Here is a 13,834-nt window from a genome sequence, read left to right on the forward strand (position 1 = left end):
TGTTGGGGACAAATATCCCCCCACCCTCACTCCTTCCTCCCCTGGCTACTGCCTGTTGTGCAAAGGTCTTTAACCCGGGTTATATTTAAGCTGAGCTGGCAAAATTTGGCTGGAGCCAGGATGTAGGACGGAAGCCTTGGCCCCATTTCTCTTCCTCAAAGTGGAGCAGATGAGAATGAAAGTGAAATGTGCTGATGAAGGGAGAGCGACAGGCAGGGGAGAAAGTGCTCCAGAGGCAGGGGAGAAGAGAATCCTGGCTGTGATGCCAAATCCATGGCTGATCCTGATGCTGGTGGGTGAGTAAACGATGGAGCAGAGGCTGTTTTGCTAACCAGAAAAGGGACAGAAAAACTTTTCTTGGGATGGGACCTTCAGGCTGCCCATGTTCTACAGAGCATAGCAGGACAGCGGCAGTGATGGTGGAATTCTTGGGCAGCATCAAAACAGAAGGCAGGGGAGTTTGGTTTAATTTAATTTTAAAGCCTTTCAAAGTAGAACTCCCAACTTGCACCAACCCACCTAAAATATTATAGTTCCAAATGTTTTACCTTTGCTTGTTTGATCCATTGGTTGAAGGTCCATGCAACTTGGGTCTGCAACCTGTTCCTTGGTTTGATCCATTGGTTGAAGGACCATGCAACCTCTTCAAGGTGTACTATTCCAGATGGACAGGTGGTAGCCACTCTTAGAATGAATGCTCACTTGATCTCTCCCTCCTTCTTGTCTTTGATCATTCAATCAATCAATCAATCAATTTATCTACCCCTTTACTCCTCATGGACTTAGAAGGCTGGATGTTGGTCAGAGTAATGGAACTGCAGAGTGTTTTATTCTTTCTCTTCATGGTGTTTTCTTGATCAAAATTACCTGTTATTATATATAATAATATAATATAATATAATATAATATAATATAATATAATATAATATAATATAATATAATATAATATAATATAATATAAGCCTGTTGGGTTAGAAGGCTGAGAATTTGCATCTATACCTATTTATTTTATTTTTTAATGTAATATGATAATTTCAAGAAAAAAGGTAAGGGAATAAAGCTACTACAAATACATATTTAAAATAAAGAAAACATAGGGAATAAAAAAATAGAATACTGATGAATAGCCAACGAATTGTGAATACCAGCAGATTGAAAATATCATATGGCTAATATATTTTAATACATCGTTAAGAGTATGTACTGCAAGATATTTCATACTCAAGTTCTAGTCAAGAGATGTCTCTATTGAATTGTAAAAATATTTGGTTAACACAACTGAAATCAGTAAGAGGAAAAAGAAAATAAATTGTAAACAATATGTTAAAAGAATCGGGTAAATAATGTGTAGATGATGTCTGATTAAAATATAACATATAGAACCCAAATCTGGAATGTGCCACAATTCCATATATAGAATTGTAGTCCAGAAATGATTTCCAAACAAATTAAAATATATACCACTTTTTGATACCACGGCGTTCTTCTAGATATCGAAGGATATTCCTGTAGTTTAATTAACCATTCTTCCATAGAGGAGATCAGAGTTTTTTTTCCAACGTAAAGTGTATAAAATCCTTGCAGCAGTTATCATGTAGAATGCCAGTTCAGTATATTTTGAAGGAATGTGTGGTTTGGTGAAGTTTGAAAATCAAGACCATAATTTGCTGTGCCCTGCCAGTGTTGGTGGGGGTGTGGTTTTCTCCTTGGGAGTTCCTTGATTAGGGTATTATTTTCTGCCTGAAACAGAGAACAGAAACAGAAGGCAGAAAACAATACCCTAATATCAGGGAACTCCCAAGGAGAAACCCACACCCTCACCAACACTGGCAGGGCAAGCTACTGTATATAAACAGGGAGCAAACCCCACATTCACTAGCACTGATGATGTTACCTAGTCAGGTAATGAAACGTCTGCAAGCAAACAACCAAGCTCAGGGAGCACCAAGGACTCCACAGATCTTGCTGAGATGGATAAACTGACCTCTTTGATTAGAAAAAAGACAATATCTACATTTATTGGTGACTGGAAACCCCTGATGGACTTTTTGCATAAAAATGAAAAAAAAAAGTATTGTAATTTATGGTTTCAATGATTAGACAGGATAGATTCTAGAAAGAAGAGACTTGTAACTTTAGAGAGAGAGTTTAAACTACAGTTGTACTTACAACTTCTGTGAAGAACATTGGAAGCCACTTCTTTAAGTCTTTCTTTCTTTCTATCTTGCTCTTTTTTGCTCTATTTTCTTTTCTTGTTGCACTGTTAGCTTTCTCTGTTTTTTCTTTCGTTTTCACTTTTTCTGTTCTAATTTAGTTTGTTGTAGTTCTTATTATTTTTCTTAAATAAAAATCATATTTTAAAAAAGGACTTAATATAGTCTCCATTGATGCCCGTGGGGTCTATTTTCCGGCTTTGTGGTAGCATCAAGAAGGAAACATTTTTACAGCATTAGGAAAAGGGCGGTTAGATCTTTCAGCTGTAAGGTTTCCCTTGGTCCATTGATAAGGAATGGACTAGGAAAAGGAAGGAGATGATGGGGTTCAGCAGAGGAATTAGAACAGATCTAGTTCTTCTCCTTGCAGGCCCAAAGATCAATTTCTAGGAGCTGGATTAGACCTCATGGCTAACCCCTTTCCCTGTTTTCTTTCTCCCAGGCCCTGCTGCGGGTCTTGGGCTGTCTACGCCCCTGTCCTCGATTTACGTCTCCCGTGGAAAGACAGCCTTGCTCTCAGCCTCGTTGAATTTGTCTTCTTTGGCGCCTAACTATTTCCAGATTCGATGGCATTTCATCACCGGCCCATGGCTGATGTTGATTGTGAAAGCTGATAACTGCAAGGGAGGCAATGGTAGCCATCACTGGTGGGATGCCTGTGAGTTCACAGTGGAGAAAGCAGAGAGATACAGGCATCGGGCAGAATGGTCTTCTGAAGATGCTTCGCTGATATTACAGGACGTCAGAGTAGAAGATTCGGGGGTTTATGGCATCAAGTTTCTGGCTTTGGGTGTAAGACTGTCAGCCCACATCAACCTAACGGTGATCAATGGTAAGAGAATGAAGGTAGATCTGCACATGGGGAGAAGGGCATCCGTGGGGAGGTCAAGAAAGTCAAGATGTCAGCTGCAACCACACAATTGTGAACTGTGTCAGAAACAAATGGGGCTTGAGTTGTCCAGTTGTGGTGGCCACCTTGATTTTTTTAAACTTCCCCATAGATACCCTTGAGGGGAGGACCCTAAGTGTTATTTATCAAAGTTAAATTTTATTTATTTGTTTGGCTTTATTGCTTGATCTTGCTTGTATGGATTGGAACCTGACATCAGACCCTCTGGATGAATACATTTTAAATAACATTTAAATAACATTTGGATCTCCTGTGGCTAATCAAACATTAAAAGCAGATGAAGGGGTGTGGCCATGCTTAATCCTTTCCCCACCCACCTTTTCTGGACTGAAGTCCTCATGTCCACCTGAAGCTACTGTTTTCTTTGTCCAGCAACACTTTGCACCAAAGTCATGGTGGCAGAATCTGCCATCCTCCTTCCTCCTACAATGCCCATATTTCCAGGTTACTCTTTGTCGGGGGTTCGGAAAGGGATGGGAACTTACTCATGGCAATTTGCGAAAAGGATTGCAATCACTGGAACTCTCTGCATGAGATCCTTGTGGTTCATTCCCTGTTACCCCATATATGCATGGGAGAAATTCTGTTCCCACCATGGGGCCATTCAGGAACATCAGGGGGAGGGTAAGAGGGCAGCTGCAGTGCACAACTGAAACCCCACTCCTTTTTAGGTGTATTGTGTGTCAGACACACATAAAAAATTGACTAGGCTTGATGGTTATGGTGTCATTTTGACTTTCTTGAACGTCCTACCCATGATGCTGCTGGGCCACGGATCTCCCACCCCTGCTTTACATCCCCCATTAGGGAGCAAACAGCTGCTTTGGAAGGGGGCTTTTAAAAATCAGGATAGTGATTAAAAAACACAGTGCAGTTTAAGCCAGAAGAAGCTCAAAGCAAATGCATCTTGTAATGGTATGTGGGAACAGCCTTGGGAGACTGGAGGAACAGCTGCACAGGGTTTCTCACAACCAGGGTTATGTGGCACCCTTGGGTTCCATGAGAGGTCACTAGGGGTTCCCTGGGAGGTCATGATTTACTTAAAAAATTATTTCAAATTCGGGCAACTTCATATTAAAGATAACTTACATCTTTCATTCTTTATTTTTAGTTTAAGAACTAGTGCACATAGACAGGCCTACCCATGAAAGGCCTATATTTAAGCCTGAATGTGCAGGGGTTCCCCGAGGCCTGAAAAATATTTCAAGGGTTCCTCCAGGGTCAAAAGGTTGAGAAAGGCTGGCCTAGACAATGGTCAGACAAAAAATATCACAGCCCACCAAAGGAATGGGGGCATGGGAAGCATCTCAGAAGATGTAATGGAATGTGGGAATGACCTTGGGAGAATGGGCCCAGAGACACTGCCTAGGGAACGGTCAGATAAGAGAGGGCGTAGGATTCTGTTCCTGTTACCTTGCAATAAAGGTAGTGTTAGTACTCGTGATTTTGGTTTCTTGTCTGGTCTACCTTGAAGGGCTGACACACAGGCCTAAAGAGTCTGCATTAAAAAAAGTAATGCCTTTTTTTAAAAAAAAAACAATCTTAACAGAAACCAGCAGTACCCAGTCCAATGCTGCAGCCTTTGATGATCAGAGAAAGGGAACCTCTTCTAGCAAAAGCACAAATGTAGCAGGTTTGTATGAGAGAGAGAAATAAGTGAAGAAGAAAACCAGGAATAAATGGAATATGGAAGAAAATAAAGACATGAGATACTGGAAGAGGGAACTTGATTGGATTTTTAGACATCATCCCCGTCCATCGAATGGTTTCTTTCATTGTGCCAAAAAGAAGAGGGATCACCTGGTGTCCTCTTTTCCATCTCTATTCTACTATTGCTATGTAATATAAACAGATTAAAGCTGGAATAACCAAAGACCCCTCCCTTTGGGACAGTCCATGCTAATCACCCCCCTTATTGCTTCCAGTGGCTCTGAACAGTTCTCTGCCTTTTGATACAGACAGACGGAGAGGGATAGAGATAATGAACATCACAATGTTCTCAACCTCAGCAACTTTAAGATGTGTGGACTTCAACTCCCAGAATTCCCTAGCCAGCCACTGGGAGCTGAAGTCCACACATCTTAAAGTTGCTGAGGTAGAGAAACCTTGATATAAATTATTGCCTGGTGTTTATGGTTTTCTCTCTCCCTGCTTTTGCCAGCCTTTTCTCCCATTTTTGCCAGTTAACTCTTCTGATCTTTGCTGATGTTTAATAAAGAAACATCAAGCAATATTTTTGCTAGCTGGCATGTGGGCTTGCTCTGATCTGGATATAGAGATTGATTGGAAGGTGTCAGATGCAAACTGAACTGGAAATTATACTTAGTAATTTTCCTATATTTCTGAGCTGAAAGCTCATTGGGAGTTCCACAATGGCACAATCAAAGAAAAAAATGCCAATTTTCAACTTCCTTTTAAAAAAAAAAGCTTTCTGAAAATGTGTTGTTTTACCTCAGGAGAACAGCACTTCTGACTTCTTTAGATCTTTATGTGCAAACAGGGTCAGGTTTCCTGTATTTTTAATAACAGAGTAGCAGAGGGAATTTCAACAGAAATAGCTTGCCGTGCCAGCCACACTGGGGGAAATTCCCTCTTCTGCATAACTATTAAAGGTTCAGCAGCTGGTCCTCTTTTTCATTTGGTCCCTAATAAGAATTCACATTATACTAGCAGTTTCTTTTGTCATTTGGTTAGGTTCACATATCAGACTGAGCCAAAATATACCTTACTTGGTTTTATCGTAGCAAAATGTGGGATCCTAGCCATTGTGGCTCACAAGCCATGGTGTATGGCTTAGCATGCTGTGCAGAACCAGCCACTGAAGAAACCATGGTTTGTGAACCCTTGCGATTCTTGTGTTTGCACCTGGCAGTGGTAGCCTAACCTAATCTAGAATATAGAAGCACAACCTGCTACCCTCCAGATGTTGTCCCATCACAACTCCCAGCAGCCCCTGCCAGCCTGGCCAGTTGCAAGGAATCCTGGGATACACAATTCAGCCAAATCTGAACAGCCTCACTTTGGGATGTCCTCATCTATGTTCCATTTTTACAGGGTGTTAAATCTCCCTTCTGGCCTGGAAGGGTAATGACCCCAAGTTAGATATGTTACCCCGCAAGGACGAAAATGGCCAAAGGACAATATCATTAAGTTGTGCACTACAGTTCCTCTTTCTGAACACAAGAACTCTGGGTGAGGGAGTGTGTGGAAAGCTCAGTCACTGTATTTCAATCTATATTTCAGATTGGGGTCCAATATTTGTCTGACTTGAGATATTGGCCCAGTCCTTCTCCATCCAAACCTTGACGCTCAGGATGCCGTTTCAGCATCAGAGAGCTTTGCCTGCTTCTGCTTAAAGATCTCTAGCAGAGCAGCACCAGCCATCTCTTGAGGCCGTCAGTTTCATTGTCAAGCCATTCTTCTTGCTGCAGGAAGTTTCTCCTCACCTTTCACTGAGTTTGGCTTCCGTGCAGTTCCGAGTTGTGGGTTGTTGGCCAGGCCTGCAGCTTGAGGTCCTCCAAGTGGAAGGTTTCCATGACTTCTTTCCTCCTGCTTCTTTTGCCTCCTGAGAGCTGAGAAGGTCCTGGTGGTGATCATGTCAAATGTCTCCCCTGCAGCAGATGGGGCAGCTCCTGCCTCTTTGGTGAAGGCAGCACCTGGCAGAGACTCTACGGTGCCCAATATCGTCCAGCTGAGCATTGCCGGCCTGATTCTCTGCATCCTCGGATTGATCATAGCAGAGGTACGTGACTTTGTCCTGTGTTTCTCCTCCAGCCGGTCATCACCTTGCTTGCCCTCTTTGCCGAATGGGAAGTTAAAGATGACCTTGACATGCTGTTTCCTTGGGGGAAAGAGAACAGTTTAGGGTCAGGGTTTTCAACATTGGCAGGATCTACACAAGGTGACCTCTTTAAAAGATGCAGATTGAGCAGATCTTAGGAGATTTCCTTCCTGCGTGATACCCAAGCAATGCTAAGCTCACTCTGCAACCAAATTTCAGTCCTTCAAGGCTGCTGGCTTAAACACACCCGATTACAGCCTGACTCTTGAAGTTTGGTCTCTCTGTCCTTCAGTCATGCTAGATTTGTGGGGGTTCTAGATCTCACCCCATTTAGGAGATTGTACCTCCCTGGTGATTGGGAGATTTGCTGTAGCAAATTGCAGTGAGAGCTACTGAAGTCCACGGCTCAACGGCAGAGGATACGCTTTCCACAAGCTGCCTCTACTTTGGTCTCTGAGACCTCCAGGATCTTGTCAAATCCCATGTAGCTGGCAAGATCAAGGAAACAAGAATGGCATGGATTTCAGTAAGGCTACCTGGAGTAAGCACAGAATCTTGGAAAACTGTAAGTGAAATTTACGCTTCATTGATACGGAGTCTCTTTGAAATGCTTTTACCCACCTCTCTCTGCAGCTGGAGGGACATCCACAGAAGAGGTCAAAAGAAGCAAGATGGTGGTTGTAATCATGCAGCTGCGACTGCCATCTTGACTTTTTGACCCCACTCCAGTGCACAACCTAAGATAGGGAAGTGTCTTAAAGATATGATGATCTGTTTGTTCTCTATTTTAATTAATGGAACCACAAAGGAAATGGATTCAGATCTGGGTTTTACCCTGTCCTGCCTTGTGCATTTTGGGGAGGGGAATCGTCCGACATATTAGCCAGCATTGGCCCTTGGTGCAAGAGATCACTGCCTTCTGGATAGAATGCAGAGGCAGCATCTCTGATGTCCCTGGGCAGATTCAAAGCAGGCAGATGTAAAAGTGGTGCTGATGCACCACAACCATAATATTTTGGGGTTTTTCTGCCGCCCAGCACCTGTAGGCAGACAACTTTCGATTGCAGCTTGTTGAAGATCTAAATGGGAGTGTGATCTGGTTTACTTTACCTTTCAGCTAGGCTGGAGAAAAAGGGCTGAATCAATAGCCAAGCTAAGGTTCTGTGGGAGATCTGTAAACTTCTCATGATCTTTATCCTATAAAGTCAGCATTGATCTAATGCGCTTACATGAAAATGCAAAGATCCCCTCCTTTGGGGGGAGATGGGCGGTGATAAGATTTGATTGATAAATAAATATCAATTTATTTGATAAATATCAAAGCCACCTTCCCCAGCTGCTTGCTGTCCAGATAGTTGGATTTCTACTCCTGTAAATCCCAACTAGATGCATAAATAAATAAATGCATAAATAAATAAATAAATAAATAAATAAATAAATAAATATAGAAATGCACAAGATCTTGCTTCAGATGTGTGCTCCTTCCCCTTGCCAGGTGTTGAAGGAAGTCAGGGACTGTTCTTCTTTTTACAGAATGTTGCCTTCTCTTCCTGCACAGCACGAGAGACAAGGGAGTATCGGATGGGAATTCCCCTCTCCCCCATGCTGAGCAACGTTTCCTGACTTGCGAAAATGCCAGAGTCAAGTGATCTGGACAAGCAGCATTCTAAATCTGCTGCTGATCTTCTTCAGTCCTTTGCATCAGAGCATGTCTTTGCCTTCTCAGCTACTGAAGTCTTTGTATGGGATAGATGAATTTATGCATGAGGGGCAAACCCATTTCTCTAGGAGGAAGTCTACAGTTGCACTACACAGCTCCTGGAATGGGACTGTAAGGCCATGGCTGGCTAGAATGTACCCATGAATCATTTTTGGCATTAACAGCATTTGCATGTGACACAAGGGTCACGTGCTTGGAAGATTACACTCTCAGAAATGGGTGCAGCATCTGGCTGCCAGTGGGTCTGAGCAAAGCCACCTTCCCCAGCTGCTTGCTGTCCAGATAGTTGGATTTCTACTCCTGTAAATCCCAACTAGCATGGTCAAGCATTCCATTGTTGGAAGGATTCAAGCAAACTGCCCCCCTTCTCTTGCAAACTGCCATTTTCTAACCACGTCTTCCCCCGGCAGACCCTTCCCACCAAAAACACTTCCCCAAACTGGGTAAGAAGTGGGAAACCCCAGGGCAAAAGGTTAAGACAGAAGGAAATGACTTAAACATGAAAAGATCACAATAAAATAGGAGGAAACCAACACGTGCCATAAAGGAACGTCCCGATAACCTGATCAAATTCCCCGCAAGCCGATCAGGTCAGGAAACTGAGAGGACAAAAGCAGAGAGGCAACACCTTAGCATAAATAAAGGAGAAGGGGCTTCCCCTCAGAATAACAATAATTTAAACCCAACAGGCAAAAGCCACAGTCCTGCAGAGAGCCCAACTGACCGCAGGAATGCCTCTGATCTTTGATCAATTATGCTCTCTCAGAATTCATAGAAAGTGCCTCCTTCCAAGAAACCGACTAAGCGCAATCTGGCTAAGACAAAATATTGTCTTTTGCACTCTTTTACTAACAAAAGGCCTGCGCCTCTATATAAGGGGCTGGTGGGGGAACACACGTGTGGCCACCTCCGACAGCTGACCTTTCTGTATTTCGCCCTCTCGGACAATAAAGCAATCACCTCTGTTCAAACAACTGCCTGCATATCTTCATTCCCGGCTCAGAATGGACCCTGGTAAGATTTCCTTCCAACACCATGTTTGCTGGAATGATGGGATTTAAGTCCAATGTATTTTGGCAGGGAACTGGCTGGAGAAGGATGGACCAGAAAGTTGGAAATATCTTTTGAGGACAAGCTTGGTCCAATTCAGGATTCTACAACTGGCCATCCTGAAAGCATACAATGGCTTAAATTTTTCTTGAACACCTCCCTTGAAGAAGACTTCAAAGTTTTTCTAGCAGCTGATGTCCCTGGTGAGCATCTTTGTAGGCCTCTCACTTCATGTCTCCTGAGAATCTTTGCTGATCTTTTAATCAGATGCTGTGAAGCAGGCATGTCCAGACACACTCATGTCTTCAGTGTCTACACACACCCAGCCAAGGAAACTCTAACCCACAAATGCTTAACTTGTAATAAAGAGTTTGGTTATAAGGTGCTTTGTTGTATTTACAGAGTGCTAAGCCGTAGCTTGCTTAACCATGGTTGACTGCATAAATTACAACTGGGTGGATTTACATAATACACCAAGCAAGGTTAAGCAAGCCAGATCACGTCTGACTGATGAGAGAGCCAAGTCAGTGTTTAGGGCCGGGTCACAGAACATGCTAAGCCTGAGGGGTGCAGTGTTGGGAGGCAGAATCCTGCAATTGGCCTTTGAGTGAGGTATGGAGGCCACACTCCCAAAACTTTTGGTGATCACTGGTGATGACACTCAAGATTTTGAGATAGGGGCAAATGCAGCTCAGGAGTCCAAGGTTGTACCTTCTGGTCTAAGCTAGAAAATTTGCCTGGTTTTAAGTTTCAGGTTGGTGCTTTATGAATCTAGCCAGTTGAAGTTTATTTAGTGAAGCATGGTTTATTGTGATGTGTGCACCTGCTTGTTAACTTAACTAACCTTTTCCATTGTTTAAACCCATTATCTGTCATGTTCGTCATTGCAATGTTCAATGTACATTGCAACGTTTCACATGCCATGGTGCTGACGCGCGTTCCGGTTGGGAGGGAGCTGCTGGGAGACCTTGTACCAGGCTTTCTATCTCTCTTCACGGGGATGGAATGTGTTTATGCTCAAGGTCCTTTTTACCCGTTGATTAGCAGAACTCGTTAGGAGCACCTGGGCTGGGGAATTTGAAACGGTTGTACAGGGGGAGGGCTTACATTCACACCGAGGGTTTTTAGTTTGTATTTGGCGCGCTTCTGCTCATTCTCAGCTTTCTTTGTACTTGCACACTATTCTTAAATAAACCAGATTTTATTCAAGCTCTTGCTTGTGAGTCTGAGATTACATTAGGATAGGCAACCATTTCATAAAGCTGAGAACCTTTTTGTGATACCCGTTAACTCCTACCAAGTGCAATTCTTGTGAGGAAAATAGTTAACGATGGCAGAGCTGAAACCAACGTCCGGAGTGCTGGAACCATAAGCTGACCCAGTACCGCAGAGCCCCCTTCCCCCCGACATTTCGTTCTACCCGAGGGGCTCCAGCTCAAGCCCTGAGCTGGGGGGATCTAGCGATGAGGGAGAACCCAAGGCGGAGATGGCTGGTGCTTCCTGGAAGTAGCGGTTCCCACTGACCCCAGAGGGAGAATCGACCAAAGTGGCACCAGAGAGACAGCCTGACGTCCGACGGAGGGAGGAATCGGTGACCCCTGAAAGGATGAGAAGGTTGGAGGCGAGGATGGATTTGGTGGAGGACCTGTTGAAAACCCTGTCTATCGCGATGGGTGACCAGGGAAGCCGAGATGAGAGTCCTCGCTCCGCGCAACCCTCTCCCCTTCCTCCCAATGGACCACCGACGATCCAGGGCAGGAGGCGACACCGAGACGGAGCTTTGCCCCGAAGAGGGTCCTCTGGGGTGACCTGGGGACCTGCCACTCAGCCCGCAGTTGATTCCCCTCCAGCAGGGAAGGTGGTGAAAGACTTTGCTGTCAAATTCGATGGGGACCCCACTAAACTATCCTTTTTGCTAACCAACGCGAAGACCTACATGAAACAATTCGGGTCGTATTTCATGTCAGAGGAGGCTAAGATAGCGGCCATTACCCCTAAGCTGAAAGGCAGAGCAGCAGACTGGTATGTCCAACTGACGGAGGCTGACGCTCCTGAACTCGGGTTGTTTGAAGACTTCATGTTCGCCTTGAAGCTGTTTTTTGAGGACCCCCTGGCCAAGGCCAGGGCTAAGGAAGCACTCAAGGAGCTTACCCAGGGACACAGGTCGGTGGTCGACTATGCCCTAGAATTCAAAGCTTTGGCGGGCAAGGTTCCCGACTGGTCCCAGTCAACGCTCATCGAGCAATTTAAGGAAGGACTTAACCGAGACATCCTCAGATGGGCACTAGGCAGAGATGACCCAGAGTCACTGTACGAGTGGATCTGTTTTGCAGGTAAGGCTGAGCATGCCCAGTGCACCTACATGCAGACCCAGTGAACTGAGAAACCAACAACCCTGTTGCGGGCACAAAGGGGTTGGGGGAAACACGCAAGGTGAAACATCCTGGGGCAGTGTTGAATTGGATGCCAGAATGCCAGGCTACATTCGAGAAATTAAAGACTTTCTTTACTGCAGAGCCTATTTTGAGGCACCCAGATCCTGAATGCCCCTTCGTAGTACAAGCAGACACTTCTGACTTTTCTATTGGGGCTATATTGTTGCAAAAAGACTCTGACAACCTCCTGAGACCCTGTGCTTATCTATCCAGAAAATTTTCTGAGACTGAGCGCCGGTGGCATGTTTGGGGAAAAGAGGCTTTTGCTGTAAAAGCTGCTTTAGAAACTTGGCGCCACCTCCTTGAGGGTGCTACCTGCCCATTCGAAGTTTGGACGGACCACAGAAATTTAGAGGCTCTCCACACCCCCCGGCACCTTAGCCCAAAACAAATTTGATGGGCTCAATTTTTCAGTCGTTTTAACTTCCAATTGAAGTTCATACCTGGCAAGAAAAACTTTCTCACAGACGCTTTGTCCCGCTTGCCTCAGGACTTTGACCAAAGCACTCAAGTAGTTGGGACTGTTCTCACTGTGCCACAATTGGGCCTGGCTGCTGTCACCTGAAGCCAGACTCACGCTCTGCCAGCTCAGGGCCCCGCCCCTTCCCTGAAGCGCAGGGCGCCGGTTCCTTCTCAATTACAAACGGACTTTCTCCAGGCAGTGAAATCTGACACTTGGTTGCTGGCTAATAGAGACAAAGTTTCTTTCAGAGATGATCTCGCATGGGTGGGCCACCGCCTTTATCTGCCTGAAACCTTGCGAGTTTTGGTGTTACAACGCTCCCATGACGATAAATTGGCGGGCCGTTTCGGTTTTGTGAAAACCCTGCATTTAGTCTGCCGCCAATTTTGGTGGCTCTCACTGCGGCGGGATGTTAAAGACTATGTTGCCTCTTGTCCTGTCTGTGCCATGTCAAAGCGAAAAGTGGGTAAACTGCAAGGGCTTCTCCAGCCTGTGGCCAGCCCATCTCGTCCTTGGGCCGAGATCTCTATGGACTTTATTGTTGACCTCCCACCCAGTCAAAAGAAAACTGTCATTTGGGTTGTAAAAGATTTTTTCTCAAAACAAGCCCATTTTATTCCATGCACTTCTGTGCCTTCTGCCCAGCAGCTGGCTCGCCTATTTCTATTCCACATTTACCATTTACACGGCTGCCCCTCCCGTTTGGTGACCAACTGCGGCACACAATTTACCTCCCAATTTTGGCGGTCCTTTTTGAAATTAATTGGCACCGAACAGGCGCTGTCCATGGCGTCGCATCCGGAGACAGACGGATCTACTGAGATTCTTAACTCAACCCTGGAGCAATTTCTTCGTGCCTACACAAACTACCATCAGGACAATTGAGTCGATTTGCTGCCCTTTGCTGAGGTGGCTTACAACAATGCTGTCCACCAGAGTACTGGACAGACCCCTTTCCGGGTTGTTTCCTGCCAGGACTTTGTTCCCATCCCTGAATTGCCGCAGCCCCCCTCTGCATCCTGCTTGGCTCACGCTTGGGCTGCTCAGCTTGCTGATTCTTGGCCGGTAATTAAGCAGGCTCTGGGCAATGCTCAAGCTGCCTACAAACTCCACACCGACAAACACCGTTCTCTGCAACACACTTTCAAAATCGGGGATCAGGTTTATCTTTCTACTAAGTTCATAAAATCCCCTCAACCTTCAAAGAAGCTTGCCCCTAAATTCATCGGCCCGTTCCCCATTGTTGCTCTTATCAATCCTGT

At 44.9% G+C, this 13,834-nt stretch overlaps 1 protein-coding gene across 1 annotated transcript; it reads left to right on the plus strand.

Annotated features, from left to right (window-relative positions):
• The first annotated feature begins 217 nt into the window (after nt 1–217).
• On the plus strand, nt 218–9,434 carry LOC134492197 (uncharacterized). Its single transcript, XM_063296386.1, has 5 exons — nt 218–296; nt 2,656–3,045; nt 4,673–4,756; nt 6,741–6,865; nt 8,438–9,434. The coding sequence occupies exons 1-5, from the start codon at nt 263–265 to the stop codon at nt 8,525–8,527; spliced, it is 723 nt and encodes a 240-aa protein (XP_063152456.1). The 5' UTR covers nt 218–262; the 3' UTR covers nt 8,528–9,434.
• The last annotated feature ends 4,400 nt before the right edge of the window (nt 9,435–13,834 follow it).

This window comes from Candoia aspera, chromosome 2, assembly GCF_035149785.1.
Source record: "Candoia aspera isolate rCanAsp1 chromosome 2, rCanAsp1.hap2, whole genome shotgun sequence".
NCBI lineage: Eukaryota > Metazoa > Chordata > Lepidosauria > Squamata > Boidae > Candoia > Candoia aspera.